The following is a 17,247-nucleotide window of genomic DNA, read 5'->3' as shown; positions in this document are numbered from 1 at the left end:
GAAATAGCTATGTATGAGGGGCTTCTGGGTTGGTGCCCTCCCTGCCCGGGTAGGGCGGGGTAGGGGGTTGTGTGACAGCTCCCATCCTTCTGTCACATCAAAACCCCCTGCCAAAGAGAGTCCCTTGGCAAACTTCCTTCTGCCAGCAGAAGGAATGTGGGAGCTGATGGAGACCAGTGGGCTCCCTTACAAAGAGGACCAGCAGCATAGTTTGCCAGGTTCCCTGCAAAATGAAAACATCCCTTGTTCAAAAACTATTAGGAGTTTTAAGACTTGGAACGTAGTGTCAAACCAAGTGTGCGGCCTTGGTGTGGGGCTGCAGCGTCCCTTGCTTGTGGAGCCTACCTAGCTTGTCGAGGTCCCAAGCAGATGGGGACAGTACTTGTTTAAAGCCCAGGAATCAAGGAGCCAGGGAGGTCTTCTGGTTCCCCAAATGGATGTTCTGTTCGTCACTGAAAACACATTTCTGTTGCCTCCAGGCCAGCAGGTCTGCCAAGGGACCACCAGGTCACTGGGGTGGTTGGAAGCCGAAGCCTGCATTCCTTTCTATGTTTTCTTCCCCAGCACAACATCCCTCTCCATCACGCCCTCATTATTTCTGATGCCATTCTGCTTTAAATGGAGCCAGAGGAGTGGCGCATTTTTAATGCGAAAGATTAACATTCAACGGGGCAGCGGAACTATGAGATTTTATTTGGGACTAGGATCCCGCCAGGGACACGAGGACCCCTCCACCCCTGCCACGCGGGGCGCCGGCTGTGCATGTTAATTCAGGCTCTCCCCTCCTGGGGGCGCGGTGGCCAGCTCTCAGTCTGCGGGGAGCGGCGTCCCACGGTCTTCGCTGTAGCCTTTTGCAGTGCGGATGCGCCTCCCCGCGCACCCCGCCGGGTGTTGCATCCGACATCCCCCTCTGCCCCCCCCCGCACCTTCTGACCCCCTCCCGCGCCGGCTTCCAGAAAGCTCCCCGGTGCTTTCTACGGCATTCTTTGGGCGTGAGTCATGCAGGTTTGCAGCCAGCCCCAAAGTGGGTGTATACCCAGCAGAGCGCTATAAATACGGGCGCCTCACTGTGTTCATCACGCGGAGTCGCCAGAGGAGCGCGCGGGCACCGCTGACTGGTGAGATGTCCCCACCTTTCCTGCTCCTGCGCAGGGCTCCTCCGGGACCGATGAGCGGGCGCGGGTGGCAGCCAGGCGGGGAGAGGAGGATCGCTGGTAGTCACAGGGCTGTCAGTGGGGCGCTTTGGATGGAGTCAGGGGATTCAGGGAAGGGAGGTGGCCGAAGCCCCATCACCAGGCAGCCGAGCCGGGGACCCAATTGCTGGAGTCAGCGTACAGGCAGGGACTCAGGAAGCCCTTTGTTCATTAGCTCCAACCGTAATTCTGTAGGGATACAGAAGACAGGTGTAATGATCCTCCTTTTGAAAAGGTGTGGAAACCGGGACTTGGAGGGCTCTAGCCAGCTCTTAGAGCCTTCTTGCAGCATCTTGTGTGGAAAGGTACCCATCTCCAGGGGTGGTTGTCTGCCTGTATGCATGAGTCATCTTGTTTGCTTCAGAATTCTCCAGTTCTCTGAATAGTGTGTTTAGAAGTATGACGTTTTGCTTTACGAATATGTTATAACCACTTAAATCCTATTCTCTCTGCTTCCTAATGCACCAAGGTACATCAGAGAAACGTCACACAACCTCCATCAGACTTCGACATCTGATTCAACTGTCTCATTTTATAGATAATAATCTGAGACCAGGAGAGGTTTAGGACCGTTTATCCAAAGATAAAGAGGGAAGAGGTATCGAAATTGGAATTAGAATCCGAGCCTTGACCTTCCAGAATTTCTTGACCTAAAGAAAAAAAAAAGGGCTGATTATTATTAAGAGTGAAGTTAGGGATTTAAGAGTAAATACAGATACTATAAAAGGATGCTCAAGAGAGCGTTCATTATAACAACAGTAGGAAATTAGAGACGATTTAAATGCCCAGCCTTGTGGGATGGCAAAATAAAGTAGTCAGAAAAAGGACTATTTACACAGGCACAGAAGTGTGCTTTTGGAGAATTTGTGCAGATAATGGATGTAAAGTATCTGATTATATGCAAAAGCATAGAACATAGAAGGAAATAGACCACAGCGCTAATGTTTGCCTCTCAATGGTGTGAATTACAGGGGAATTATTTTCTCCTTTTTCTTTTTGGTTGAGTTTTCCACATTTGGGGAGGTGGGAGAGGAGCTTGGGCTCTAGGCTTTAAATCCCAGCTTATTAGCTGCGTGACCATCCTCCCCATGGCTTTCTCAGGGGGAAAGAAGCTGCCTTGTAGTGCCTGGGAAAGGATGGCTTTGGAAGGGGGTGGAGGAGGGCGATGCTTGTTCAATCAGACCAGTTGGCAGCCAGGAGCCGGGAGGGGAGGGGAGTCTGTGCAAAGGGCTGGCAGTCTGGCTGCTCAGCCGCTGTTCTCCCTCTGTCCTTGGACTAGTATCAATATCACCTGCAAGCAGACTCTGAATCAGAATCTGCATTATAATGAGACTCCTGGGTAATTCGTAGGTAGTTTAAAGAAGCCAATCATTTCACTAAGGAAAAGCCACAGAGTCAGGGAGGGACCGCAGGTGGCCTTTGAGGGCCTGCTTCTGTTCTGTCCCTCTGCAAAGATGCCACTTCCCCAATAGATAATGCCAATGCCCGCGAATGGTCCAATGTTGACCAGTTTTGAAGGAGTCACAGTTTCCTCTGGTCACATTAGACCCTTCGCATCTCTGAGGTCTGTATTAAGTCCATTTTACAGATGAAGAAACTGAGACTCAGAGTTAAATGACTTGGTGTTAAGGAAAGGACACTGGCCTGGGGATTGGGAGAGCTGGGTCCTCATCCTGGGGCTGCCACATACTTGCTGCAGGCTTTGGGAAGCCCCATCCTGTCTGTGGGTTTGGCTTCCCCTCCAAGGGGGAGGGATTGGACAGGAGACTGGTTTCTTTCCCAGCTCGGAGCTCTATGGCTCCCGTGGTCCCAGTCCTGGTAGGAGATCCTACACTGACCACTGCTTTCCAGACTCCTCATGAAGGGCTCTTGCCTTTGGCTGCCCTGCCTCCCTTCCTCTCAGGACCCAATGCCCTGTCTTCTGGTATCAGAGGCTTATGTATGGATTTCTCAGAAATCATTGCCATCAGGGGCCTCCACACAACATCAGGGGTGTTTCTTGCTGGCTTTCTCTCTCTGGTGTGACAAAGGCTCTGTCCCTGCTCCAGGCGTTTCAGGCCTCAGTGAGCAGCTGGGGCAGAGCCGAGACACCTGAATTAGCGCCTGGCTCCACCACCCACTCACCATCTCTGGGGAAGGTGGTGACCCCGCCCTCTTCTCCCACGCTGCTTGAGAACCACAGCTCGGCTGCTTTGCTAATGATGTCTCAGGAGAGGTTTGCTTTATGAATATGCTCCCGAGGGTCCAGGGGGGCCTGCCAAGCTGAGAGCAGCTTCTGGATGTGCACCATCTCAGGAAGGAGAGACCCCCTTCCCGTTCTGTTCAGGGAAGTGGGCGAGTTCAGATTAGCGGTTCTGGGGAGGAGGTGCAGGGCACGGGGGTTCTGTTTTGCAACAGCTTCAGCTTCTGGGAAAGGGTCCATTGTGTAAGACCAGCTGGTCCAGAGCTCAGGGCAGCTGGCCGAGTGGTGGTGGGAGGACCTTGGCAGACACCCTGCTGTGGGCTTAGAATGTGCTAACCCAGAGGTCTGAGGTCCTCACTGCCTCAGACCCTGAAAAAGCAGTTTCAGGAGGTGTTGAGGCTTAGAGGCGGGCAGGGGGTAGGGGGGAGGAACTGCTGTGATTGATTGGTGATGTCTGCTGGGGCAGGATGGGTGATGCACACAGCAGCGGCCTGGACTGTCTGCACTCTGGACTGCAGTCCCCACTTTGGCAGGGGGAGGACGGGAGAGGCCAGATGAGTGACCCAAGAGAGGTGTTTTCAGAGTTTGTTTGATGTGAGCAGGTATCAGCAGATAGATGCCCTGCCTGGATGCAGACAGTATTGTGCCTTGCTCAGGCTTAGTCAGCTATTAAGGGTAAAGGGAGGAGAACGAGGAAAAGGGGGAGAAGGAGGAGGGGGACAGGGGGAGGGCAGCTTGGACCTGAGCCTGGTGGCTGTGACTCTGGAGTTCTTATATTAGGCTGCTGTCCTGTGGTTCCTGCCTCTATCTACTCCTTCCACTTGTCCGTGGCAAGTCTGAGCCTTTCTTGTCACTTCCCCAGATAAAGGGCAGTGGTGCCAGCTGAGGGGGTAGCCGAGGGCAAGGCCTCTGCTGGGCGCCTGGGAAGCCGAAGCCTCTGCAGGCAGCAGGCTAGAGCGGAAACCCCCCAGGCTGCCTGGCTGTTACCATGACAGTCCCTTGTTCTCTACAAACAGAGGCGTGCTAGAATTCCAGAACTGGAGAAGCAGGCGAGATGAAGACTCTGCTGCTCTTGGTGGGGCTGCTGCTGACCTGGGAGAATGGCCCCTGGGTGCTGGGGGACAAGGCCATCTCGGACAAAGAGCTCCAGGGTAAGTGAGCCTGTGCGCCTCCTCACATGCTCCCTCCCCGTCCTGGGTCCCAGGGTTAGAGAGCACCTTTCTCCCTCCTGTGCATCCCGTCGCACCTGCTCTGCCCCAGCCTTGCTGAGGCCTCCCTCGCCAGCCTGGGCTTTGCTGTCAGCTTGATTTCAAGGCAGTTTCAGGTTGTTCTCAAGCCCTTTCTGGCTGCTGCACCTCACTGGTCTGTTTCCCTCCGAGCCTGGCACCCACACCTCCTCCATGAAACCCCATGAAGCCTGGACCCTTGGCGCCTCTGTGGCCTGCCGTTTCTGAGTTGCCGGGGCACTTGTTCCCTGTATCCATCCCTTTCCACCTAGGAAACCAGTGCCCTGGATTCAGGAGAGGGGAACTCTCATTCCCTAAGAGGCTTGACATCCTTCAGAGCCCCGCTGGTGGTCCCCTCTTCTGCCAGACCTTTCCTGAAACCTAAATTCCCTCCTCCCCACTCTGTCCTAGCAGCTGACCACTGCAGGGCAGTAGTTAAAAACCCTGAGATCAGTTCTGGGTGGGTGTCTGGCTCCACCCTCCCCAGCTGTCTGATCTTGGGTGAGTGTCTTGATCTCTTTATCCTCATTGGTGCTGTGGGGTGAGGACAGATGGGCATGTTAAATAAAATGCATAAGAAGTGTTCAGCTTTGGAGTTCCTGTCATGGCTCAGTGGTAACGAATCCGACCAGTATGCATGAAGACGAGGGTTTGATCCCTGGCTTTGCTGTGTGTTAAGGATCTGGCATTGCCATGAGATGTGGTGTAAGCCACAGACACAGCTCAGATCTGGCATTGCTGTGGCTGTGGCATAGGCCGGCAGCTACAGCTCCAATTTGCCCCCTAGCCTGGGAACTTTCATATGCTGTGGGTGTGGCGCAAAAAAAAAAAAAAGAGAGAGAGAGAGAGAAGCGTTCAGCTCAGCTCCTGGCTCAAGATCAGAAACGTATTGGCTGTTATTTTCGGAAGTTCATTGACACTGTCTCATTGCATTTGTCACCCTGCTGTGTCTGATCACAGTCCCCTCGAGGAATGGTGTTGTTAATCCACAGTGCTTCCTGTCCCCGTCTCCTGACACCATGCATTGGAACAAAGAAGAACACATGCGTGCTTAAACTCAAGTCCAGAAAGACTTGTATCCAAAGTAATAATATTTACATTTTCATGCTTAAGCAGTTACCCTTGAAAATTTTCTTCGGCAGCCAATTAGGCTGCTTCTCCAGAGCCCTGGAGGTGGCCTGGGTTGTCTCTCCTCTGGGGTGTGTCTCTCTGATGGTTGGTGTTTCTGAGCAGGGTGGGGTGTAATGGATGCTCCTCGGTCCTGGGTCTGCAGTGAGCCCTGTGATGGAACTTGGGTTGGCAGAGGCTGGGCCCGAAGGCTGCCTGTCAGGGGCTCCTAGGCTTGGCAGCCCCTAGACCCACTGGCCTTTCCGACCCTTCCAGCTGGTTCCAGGCTTATATCCCCAGCACCATTCCTTCCTCTCGCCCCATCTACCTCCCTTGCGCTTTTCTTGCAGAAATGTCCACCGAGGGGAGTAAGTACGTTAATAAAGAAATTAAAAATGCCCTCAAGGAGGTGAAACAGATAAAGACCCTAATAGAACAATCAAATGAAGAGCGCAAATCACTGCTCAGCTCCCTGGAGGAAGCCAAGAAGAAGAAAGAGGTGAGGAAGAGCCAGGTGCCCCCCCCCCCCCCCCCGCCCTGACCCTCTGTGCAGGGGGGAGGGACTGGCTGTCGCTCCTCTGGATGGCCTGCCAGGTTGTCAGCCAGGTTGCCATGGCAACCCACAGTCCTTCCAGGCGGTGTCAGCTGATCCTGGGGCTGTGGTTAACAAACAGGGAAGGTTTATTTGCTTTTGAAAGCTTCAAGGGGTGAGATCTTGGATCTGGTTTTGTTACCAGCCTGGCCCAGGGCCTGCTGCCAAGATTCACTTCAGTAGATTTTGCTAGACCTTGATTATGACCAAACTCCAAGGCAGGCTTTGGGTAGGGTCTGTCACGGACATGGGTTAGGAGGGGGATGGCACCCCACCTTCAGGAAGCTTGTCTTGGAGGGGTACAGGGTATCTTTGGGGGTACAGTGGGCACACACTGCCCATGTCTTTCTAGAGTTCTGGACTACTTCATAAAGAGACACCCAGGTCCCTGGTGAACATACAAAACTAAAATTCTGCAATTCAATAAACAGCTTATTTTTTTAAAAAATCAATAGTCTCCTTAAGGGTATCCTCAAAGCCTACTCCCGTAGTCATACCTTCCCCCATGACAAAGAAGCTGTGATGGGGCCACCTGTCACCGTTGTGATCCCCAACACATAGAGTAAAAGCATTGTAAAGACTTGGAGAGGTTCTTCAGTAAAGAAACACATGGAACTTCATTTAACCCAAGTGTTTTTTTCCCAATCGAAGTGACCCAGGAATCCATTATTTTCCTCCCCAACTGTTTGTAGCAGAGCTCTCACTTTCTTTGAAGCTTAAGGCCCTTTCTTGGCATCAGTCTTCGTTCTCACGATACGCTAAGAATCCTTTTAGAGCCCATGTAGAAGCAGCCAGTCTTGCTCTTGAATTTTTACAGTTCTCCTTGAGGTTCAATGTTTGACCATCCATGTTCCATGACAAAGCACATCAAATTTGAAAAAAGACCCTATGACTTCTTAGTGGAAGAGCATGTGAACTGGAAAGAAAGTAAGAGGGCAGAATAGTTGCTGCCTGTGAATCAGCCCAGTAGGAGGTGTGTGCAGAGCTGAGGGCCGGGGACAAGGGACATGGGGCAGGGAACGATCTCACATACCCCAAAATCCTCCTGGTCAGATAGTCATAGTGTAGCTTTGCTTTGGCTGTGGATGGTCTACTTAATTCTTTGAAAACTAAGCTACTCATGTATCAAGATTTTCACCTAGAAAAGCAGGAGTAGAGCTCCTATTGTGGTGCAGTGGTTAACGAATCCAACTAGTAACCATGAGGTTGCAAGTTGGATCCCTGACCTCGCTCATTGGGTTAAGGATCCGGTGTTGCCATGAGCTGTGGTGTAGGTCGAAGATTCGGCTCAGATCCCAAGTTGCTGTGGCTCTGGTGTAGGCCGGTGGCTACAGCTCTGATTCAACCCCTAGCCTGGGAACCTCCATATGCCGTGGGAGTGGCCCAAGAAATGGCAAAAAGACAAAAAAAAAAAAAAAAAAAAAAAAAAAGAAAGAAAGAAAGAAAAGCAGGAGAGGAAAAGTTTTTTTCATAACCCTTTAACCTAAGGACAATTCACTTAACATTTGATCTATTTCTTACTACTTTTGTCCTCTATCCTTTTCAGACAGCAGCTATACTCAAACTCCTGAATTTTTAATATGAACAACGCTAATTATAATATTTAAAACATCACAGATATCCCTGGTGATGCTGTCCTTATTTACCCCTTGTAGGTACCACAATTTGCTTAACTTGTCCCCTAGTTTTGAGCATCTGGGTTGATTCCAGCATTGTTGTTGTTGTTTTGCTATACAAGAATACTGCAACAAATATCTTCAGGCATGTGGATTTTTCTTTACTGCAGGAACTCCTTGGGATAGGTTCTTGTAGAATTATTGGGTCATGTGTCATGGTCATGTTAGAGAGCTTTGCTAGTGGTTGTGACCTTGATTTCGGAAGCTTACCTATGCCTGTGGCATGCTGGAGACCATGGTTGCAAGAGAAAAATAAGATTCAGGGAAGCTCTGGAAAATGACGTTTAAATTCCAGAGGCTGAGACTAGAAAGTGAGATATTAGTGACAGGGAAATCCTGGGATAAAGACTGTAAGTGCAACATCAGAGAAAGATGTCCACATGGGCTCTAGGGGCTGGAAAAGACGAAGGAGCAGAGTTCCTGTGTGGCACAGTGGGTTAAGAATCTGAGTGCAGCAGCTCAGGTTGCTTGGGAGGTGAGGGTTTGAGCCCCGGCCTGGCGCAGTGGGTTAAAGGATTTGGTGTTGCCATAGCTGCATCTCAGATTCAGTCCCTGGCCTTGGAACTTCTATAATGCCTCCTGTGTGGTCATAAAAAAAATAATTAAAAAAAAAAAGACTAAGGAGCAGTGGGATCTTGAAGATGAGAGGATGTTTGAAACTAGGTAGGGTGGGGGAATTCCAATCATGGTGTAGCAGAAAGGAATCTAAGAACCATGAGGTTGCAGGTTCAATCCCTGGCCTTACTCAGTGGGTTAAGGATCTGTCATTATGGTGTTAGTTGCAGATGCGCCTTGCGTCTGGTGTTGCTATGGCTATGGCTTAAGCCGGCAGCTGTAGCTCCAATTTGAACCCTATGCCATGGGTGCTGCCCTAAAAAGGCAAAAGACAAAAAAAAAAAAAAAAAAAAAAAAAAAAAAAAAAAAAAAACCTAGGTGGAGTGGGAATTGCAGGATTCCAGGTGCACAGATGTGGGAATGTGTGAGCCACAGCAGGGGAGGGAATGCACCAGTGTGGCTTGGCAACGGGGGCCAGCAGCACCATACCTGCTGTGGGAAGGAGAAGCCTGCAGTGTCTGTGGCTAACCCAGCCTGTGTCCTCCCCAAGGATGCCCTGAACGATACCAGGGATACCGAGACAAAGCTGAAGGGATCCCAGGGCTTGTGCAATGAGACGATGATGGCCCTGTGGGAAGAGTGCAAGCCCTGCCTGAAACAGACCTGCATGAAGTTCTACGCGCGTGTCTGCAGGAGCGGCTCGGGACTGGTTGGCCACCAGGTGGAAAAGGGGCCCCCTTCCCCCAGCTCCCCCAAACAGCCGAGGCTCTGGGTGGGGAGTGAGGCGAGCTGAGTGAAATATGCTTCTTAGATTCTGAACCCAGTTTCCAGTGTGGGGGTCTCCCCACCAAGCAGCCCTCCCCCAGCAGTTTGGTGTCCTGCACTTCACCCCAGTTCTGACACTGTCTACCTGGAAACAGTGTCAGATGCCGTAGGTTAAGGGCTCAGTCCCACAAGACACCTCCCTGCCACCCATCCCCAATTTCAGCCACCAGGCACGAGTCCAGTGGTTACCTGTGCTGTGGGTTAGAGGTCCCATGACTGGCTGCTTGGATTCAATTCATTTGCTAGAGGAGTTCCCTGGTGGCTCAGTGGGTTCTGGATTTGGCATTGTCACAATATCACAGCTTCATTTCCCATGCCAGATGCAATTGATTTGTTTGGGCTGCATTGGGGCCCAGAGCCCTGTGATCAGTTGGTAATGTCTGGTATGAGTGCAGTAATATGGAGTCGTGAAAAGCTCCTGTTCCGGGTATTTGCCATCTTAGAAGCAGTCATCCATCAATTGTTAGCTGCATAACATAACAAATGGTTCCATGGTATGGCAGAGCCCTGTATCCACTTAAACAGAAGGAATTAATCATTTTTAGTACATTAACATTAATCCCATCCTCCCCTGTGGGCCTTGTTCAGTTGGGATTCATGAAATTCTGCCCTTCCCTGAAGTCATATGAGTTGGCTCTTGGCTGAGCAGATGTGGGGATTTCCAGTGGCCAAAGAAGTCAGGCTAGTCTCATATGATGGGCCTGTGACCCTCTTGGCCTGGCAGTTCCTAAGCTCATTCCCCATCAGGGTCAGGAGGAGGGAGGGGCATTAGCTTGATAGTTGAAAGACAGGGGGCCATGCCCAGCTGGACCTTCGGCCACCTGCTGTGACTCTGAGTCACAAGAGGGAGGCACGGGAGGCTGGGCAGGTGGTGAGCTGCCCCTGACAGGCCCCCATGCCCTGTTGCAGCTCGAGGAGTTCCTGAACCAGAGCTCCCCCTTCTACTTCTGGATCAACGGTGACCGCATCGACTCCCTGATGGAGAATGACCGCCAGCAGAGCCACGTGATGGACATCATGGAGGACAGCTTCAACCGGGCGTCCAACATTATGGATGAGCTCTTCCAGGACCGCTTCTTTAACCGGGAGCCTTTCGACACTCAGTTCTTCTCACCCTTTGGCTCATCCCACAGGGGCTCGCTCTTCTTCAACCCCAAGTCCCGCTTCGCCCGGAACATCATGCCTTTCCCCCTGTTCACAGACCTGAATTACCATGACATGTTCCAGCCCTTCTTCGACATGATCCACCAGGCCCAGCAGGCCATGGATGCCCACCTTCATAGAATTCCCTATCACTTCCCTGAGGCGGGAGTCCCAGGTCAGAAGGATGGGGTGGGACCCTCACCATTCATTGAGATGCTCCCCATTTGATGCTAAGAACGGTGCCCCAGGGCTTGGCCTGTGTCATCTCAGTTCCCCCAGCAGCCTGGTGAGGGCAGGAGCATCTCCATTTGATGGGGAGGAAACTATGACAGGGTCGAGGGAACGTGTCCCGGGTGTCACAGCTGGTAAGGCGGGGGCTGGTCCCACCTACCCCTGCTTGGAAGACTTGCCATTTGTGTTCTTTTGAGTCTTCCAAGCTCCTTCCAGCGACTGGTAGCCGTGGGACTGACTATTTCCTCTAGAGTGCCAGACCCCCCTTTGTCTTGGGAACTCAGGTGGCTTTATTGGACGCCATGCATATAGTGGGGACAAAGTGTATCATCAGCTCATGGTATGCTTAAGAAAGCTGTTTGTGGCTGTGACCTGGTAGAGAATGGGCACAGAGTAAATATCTTTCGAATGAATGGTTCTATCAACTGTGGACACGAAAAGCCAAACTTTTAGAAGGGATTTCCTTCATGGAACCCACAGACACTTGTTGGGCAGCCCATCTCCTAAAAGCTACATTTTGACTGGCAGCAGGGTCTGGCTTGAAAATGATTGGAAAGACGGGGGGTGGGGTGGGTATTGAACTGAACATTCACTGCATATCCATCATGGGGGGGCTGTGTTATAAGGAGGTGGTAAGGGGGACGCAATTCCTGCCTTTGAGTGGCTTGCTGACTGGCCAGGGGGAGAGAAATGAGCCAGACAGAATGCAGAGCAAAGGGTTATGATGCCAGGGAGAAGTACAAACAGCTAAGGAAACATAGTGACAGGAGAGGGGACTGGCGAGGTGGCAGCAGGTGGAGATGGGGGGGCATACCCAGCTCAGCAAGTGCCGGAAACCTGCTGGCCCCACTGCAGGGGGCCCTGATCCGACCCTGTGTCTGCAGGCAGACAGCCAGATTCCAGCCCACTCCTCCCACAGAGCTGTAGCCTAGGAGGGCTCAGAGAGGTCCGGGTGGCCCATCTCTATGTTGCTCTGTGTGGTCCCTCAGGGTGACACCCCTCCCTTCCCCTGTGTGTCTCCAGAAAACAGCAATGACCGAGCTGTGTGCAAGGAGATCCGCCACAACTCCACGGGATGCCTGAGGATGAAGGACCAGTGTGAGAAGTGCCGGGAGATCTTGTCAGTGGGTGAGTCGGGTGCTCTCCCCTGTCCTCAGGTCCCCAGCACCTCACTGGGGCTGCCTTTACAGCGTTAGATGGATGGCAGTTCCAATGCCAGCTCTGCTGCTTTCTAGCTGTGGCTCCGGGGGGTCCTTCGCCCTAGCTGCTTGGGCCCTTGTTGGTGGTCAGGGGTTAAGATGCAGGGTTGTCCCCAAAGTCAAGAGACAGAATGCAAGATTCCTGTCCCATCATCCAGCCCGTGGTAAACAGGCAATCTGTGGGAGGGGCTGCCAGGCTTCTCTAAAGAGCTTTCATCCTTTGGAGCTCCCACAGTGGGGTGCAGTGGGTTAAGAGTCTGACTGCAGAGTCTTGGATCGCTGTGGAGGCATGGGTTCAATGGCCAGCCCAGTGCAGTGGGTACAGGATCCAGCATGGCTGCAGCTGCGGCTCTGATTTAACCTCTGGCCTGGGAACTTCCCTGTGCCACAGGTGCAGCCATAAAAGATAAAGAAAAAGCAAAAAACTGTCATCCTTTGATTTCCCCATTAGTCTGTTCCCTCGGACCAAACCTAGTAGACAGGTTTTTTTTTTTTTTCTGCAGATGATGAAATTTTAAACAGTATGGATTCTGTGAAGCAAGCTCTTACCCTTGTTACTAAGTATTCTTCTAAACACTTCGCTAACATTTACTCTTTTCCCCAGAATAACCAGATGGCTACTGTTACCATTGCTATTTTATAGAGGAGGAAACTCAGAGAAAGGTTAGGTTGTCTGCCCAGGATTATAGGAAGCCCCTCGCTGAATAATGGGGTCTCTCCTGGTGGTACCCAAGCTTTGGAGCAACATTCCAGCTGGTTGTTGGTCCCTGAGGCAAAGAAAATACCTCTCTTCTGCTGTTTCCCTCTGTTTTATCACAGGGACTAAATTCTTCCTACCTGGAGATAACAGCTGTCAAAACATCAGGGCACTTCCCTCCCCGCAACAGTCTGCACTTGCAAAGGGTTAATTGTTTCCCTTGTGCAGAGTATCCACCTTGGGGCTTTACTCTCACTTAATAGTTTTGGGGTCCTCCCCCACCCCTAGGCCTTCAGAGTCTAGTTAAATATTCTCAGTCTCATTCCTGTGATTTAGAAGCCAGTGCAAAATAAATATTTGTGCTGTCAGAGGCTGATGTATAAAGAAGTGGGGCGAGTATGCAACTGAGCCTCTTGGGCTCACCCCATAAAATATCGTAGTTTGAAGAGCGAGATAATGTGATACTTCACTGTAAGAAAGTCACTTTAGGGCCAGAGGAAGAGAGGCTCAGAGTCACAGAGGCTCCAGCCTCAGATTGGCGCCCCGGGCACTGATCTTAAAGGTCACTGATCCCAGCTTCCTGAAACAGTTGTTTTCTTTTCCACAAGGGGGGAGCCTTCTGACCTTTTATCTAAGGGGCTTGCAACCCTTTGAGCATTCGCGGCCAGGACCTCCAGATCAATTTCACAACCTCGATGCTACTGGCTTTTCAGACCAGATAATTTTTGGCCACAGGGGCCATCCTGGGCTCTGTAAGATGTTTAGTAGCATCTTTAGTCTCCACCTGCTGGATGCCAGTAACCTCCCACCTCTACCCTGGTTGTGACACACCTAGATATGTTCAGACCTTGTCAGGTATCCCCTGGGGATAGCACTAACCCGAGCTGTGGCTGTGGTGAAGGCCGGCAGCTACAGCTCCAATCCGACCCCTAGCTTGGGAACCTCCATATGCCACAGGTATAGGCCTCAGAAGACAAAAGCTAAAAAAAAAGAATCCATCTGACTGTTAGAGATTGCAGCTGTCCCAAGCACTTGGCGGTGTCTGGGAATTGCAGGGGCCACATAGATGGCAGCTACGAGTAACACTCAGTTGCAGAAATGACTCGTGGAGGGAGAAGGGGGGCAAGAAGAACTCTAGGTCTGCGTGGCACAGAGCCCTGGGCTGTGCCCCCCTGCCCATCTCCAAGAAGACAGGGTCTTGTACCCAGAGAGATCAGCGATGTCACTGAGACACGGTTCAGTTCAGCTGGCGTCGTCTTCCAGAGCAGGACTTTCTCGATGAAGGAAGCATGTTCTACTTTACACTCTGGGGCCAGCTCTCTGTTTTATCTCGGGCCGACAGTGAACTCTATGGACAGCTTGGAGTAGCTCTGCCTTAGGTCCTGGGTGCACGAACTGGTTACCCTTTGTGTTTTCCAATGCGTTTTATGTATACATTTTTTCATTAATATTATTATTCAAAAAATATTTTTGGCCCTGCCCGCAGCACGCAGAAGTTCCTGGGCCAGGAATCAAACCTGTGCCACAGCTGTGACAATACCAGATCCTCATGAGCCACTAGGCCACCAGGGAACTCCTTTCATCCCTTTTTAGCTCTCCCTTCGCATCTCTGTCATTTGGATTTTTCATCCCCCCAACAGACTGTTCGGCCAGCAATTCCTCTCAGATGCAGCTGCGTCAGGAGCTGTACACGTCCCTGCAGATGGCGGAGAAGTTCAGCAAGCTCTACGACCAGCTGCTCCAGTCCTACCAGCAGAAGATGCTTAACACGTCCTCCCTGCTGAAGCAGCTCAACGAGCAGTTCAGCTGGGTGTCCCAGCTGGCCAACCTCACGCAGAATGACGACCGCTACTATCTCCAGGTCACCACGGTGAGTCTGTCCTGGGCACGCGAGGCATGGTCTGCAGGTCATGTGATCCTCCCCTGGGGGTAAAACAGGATAACAGGATGGAGGTGTTAAATGGGGCACCTCAGGAGTTCCCGTCGTGGCGCAGTGGTTAACGAATCCGACTAGGAACCATGAGGTTGCGGGTTCGGTCCCTGCCCTTGCTCAGTGGGTTAACGATCCGGCGTTGCCATGAGCTGTGGTGTAGGTTGCAGAGGCGGCTCGGATCCCGCGTTGCTGTGGCTCTGGCGTAGGCCGGTGGCTACAGTTCCGATTAGACCCCTAGCCTGGGAACCTCCATATGCCGCGGGAGCGGCCCAAGAAATAGCAACAACAACAACAACAAAAGACAAAAGACAAAAAAAAAGGGGGGGGCACCTCTGACGTTGCTTTTTTTTTTTTTTTTTTTCTTTTTAGGGCTGTATCTGAGGCACATGGAAGTTTCCAGGCTAGGGGGCTCATTAGAGCTGTAGCTGCCAGTCTATAACACAGCCACAGCAACATGGGATCCGAGCTGTGTCTGTGATCCACACCACAGCTTGTGACAGCACTGGATCCTTTGGCCGCATGCACAGCATATGCAGGTTCCCAGGCTAGGGGTCCTATCAGAAATGTAGTCATCAGCCTCAGCCACAAGCACAGCATCACCAGATCTGAGCCACATCTGCAACCTACACCACAGCTCACGGCAACACCAGATCCTTAACCCACTGAGCAAGGCCAGGGATCGAGCCTGCATCCTCAGGGATATTAGTTAGGTTTGTTACTGCTGAGCCACAACGGGAATTTCAGAGTGGCACGTCTGTTTCTGCTTGAGCATTTGTCCTACGACAGGAACAAAAGTTTCAGGTACGGGGTGGTGCATAGAAGCCTCATCGCCCAGTGAGAGGAATGGCTGAAAGTGAGAGGTTCAGCAGGTTGCCCAAGGTCTCATACCCCAGGGGTGATCACCTGGGCACTTGAACTTATCTGCCCAGCTGTGGAGTTGGTGCCCTTTCCACGAAGCTGCCTTGCTGCCCTGCCACACAGAGGGTGGCTCATGAATTGGTCCGTTGTTCTCCAGTGATAAGAAGCTTCTCTCTAGCTCTGGGAACCTTTGTTTTTTCTTTCTCTAATTCCTTTCTACCACTGCCTGGCCAGTCGCTGCACTGGAAACACGGGGGCTTGGAAACCATGTTTTACTCATTGGGGCTCCTCCTGGGCTGGTCGTTCATGGATGATATTTACACCGCCTCTGAGTTAGGGCATTTCTGTTCACTGAGTTGTCCTGACGTTAGGATTCGTAAAAGGTGTTCCCTTCATGGTGCAGCATAAATGAATCCAACTAGGAACCATGAGGTTGTGGGTTCGATCCCTGGCCTTGCTCAATGGGTTGGGGATCTGGCATTTCAGTGAGCTGTGATGCAGGTTGCAGACATGGCTTGGATCCTGTGTTGCTGTGGCTGTGGTGTAGGCTGGTGGCTACAGCTCCGATTGACCCCTAGCCTGGGAACCTCCATATGTAGCGGGTAAGGCCCTAAAAAGCAAAAAAATAAATAAGTGAATAAATAACATTAGTAAAAGGCAAAGGGGTCAACTGATCCGAATTAAGCCTGACATCCAATGAGCCCGTGTTGATCATCATTTCATCTCTCTTGCTCGTCCCCTTTTAGGTGAATTCCCACGGCTCCGACCCCAGCGTGCCCTCTGGCCTCACTAAGGTGGTGGTGAAGCTCTTTGATTCCTACCCCATCACTCTGATTATCCCGCAGGAAGTCTCCGATCCTAAATTCATGGAGACTGTGGCGGAGGAAGCGCTACAGCAGTACCGCCAAAGGAGCCGGTGAGTGTGCGGGCTCAGGGGCCAGCATGTCCCTGGAGGCCGACAACGGGGCAGAGGCCCCAGCCTGGGAATCACTGCTTCTGCAGCCAGAGCCCAGGCAGGAAGCTGGAAGTCACTGGGAATTTCCTTTTCCTTCAGAGGATGTTCTTTCTGAGTTGATGAGAACTGGAGTGGGGTTGCTGCCTCGCAGTGGATACCAGGCCTCACCTTCCCTCCCCACCTTTTCTTTCAGGGAGGAGTGAGAGGTGAACCTCATGTTTCTAAGGATGGGGGCATCTGCGTCCAGTTGCCCCCTGAGTTGAGCCATAGGCCTCTAGAGAGAGCTCTGCGTGTCACCAGCTGACCAGGCCCTGGACGCCAGGCCCTCCGGACCCCACCCAGCCTCTCCTCCCTCTGGATTCTGCACGCTAACACCTGCCTTTGCTGATCACAGGAAGAAATTTCCCGTGTGCCACTAACTCAGTAAACCGCCTTGGAATCTGAAGGCTCTGCTGTGTCCTCTTTATACTGTTTTTTTGTTTTTTTTTTAACCTTCTACATGCTTTCATTTGGGTATGGGGGGGAAAAAAAGAGAAAAGCAAAAGCAATGGCTAAGCTGGTATAAGGAGCACCATAGAGTTGAGCGTAAAAGGACTGGGACAAGGAAGCTGACCCAGTGCAGAGGTTTCTTGCTTGCATTCCAGTAGCCGGCTGAAATCATTTCTGTAAAGTGAATCTTTTCCATTTCATTATAAAGTAGATACATATTCTGATTGGGGTGGAGGCGATCTCCTGAAGACATGCATTGAAAATTAGAATGAAGAAGGGATAAAAATAAGGCACACCAGTTATTTTAATACATACTTGATGTTTTCCTTATGGAAAATACAGTCTCCCAAAGATAAAATGAGGTAATTTTCTTTGTTGTTGTTTTA

At 51.4% G+C, this 17,247-nt stretch overlaps 1 protein-coding gene across 9 annotated transcripts; it reads left to right on the top strand.

Moving 5' to 3' along the window:
• Positions 838 to 16,822, top strand: CLU (clusterin). 9 transcript variants are annotated; one of them, XM_021072080.1, is made up of 10 exons: positions 962 to 1,118; positions 4,392 to 4,526; positions 5,562 to 5,685; positions 6,059 to 6,207; positions 9,082 to 9,252; positions 10,266 to 10,674; positions 11,754 to 11,858; positions 14,267 to 14,496; positions 16,164 to 16,333; positions 16,566 to 16,817. In XM_021072080.1, exons 2-10 carry the CDS (start codon positions 4,476 to 4,478, stop codon positions 16,573 to 16,575), a joined length of 1,419 nt encoding a protein of 472 aa, XP_020927739.1. In that variant the 5' UTR covers positions 962 to 1,118; positions 4,392 to 4,475; the 3' UTR covers positions 16,576 to 16,817.

This window comes from Sus scrofa, chromosome 14, assembly GCF_000003025.6.
Source record: "Sus scrofa isolate TJ Tabasco breed Duroc chromosome 14, Sscrofa11.1, whole genome shotgun sequence".
NCBI lineage: Eukaryota > Metazoa > Chordata > Mammalia > Artiodactyla > Suidae > Sus > Sus scrofa.
Note: the sequence above shows the minus strand (reverse complement) of the source record. Positions and strands in the feature narration are given on the sequence as shown.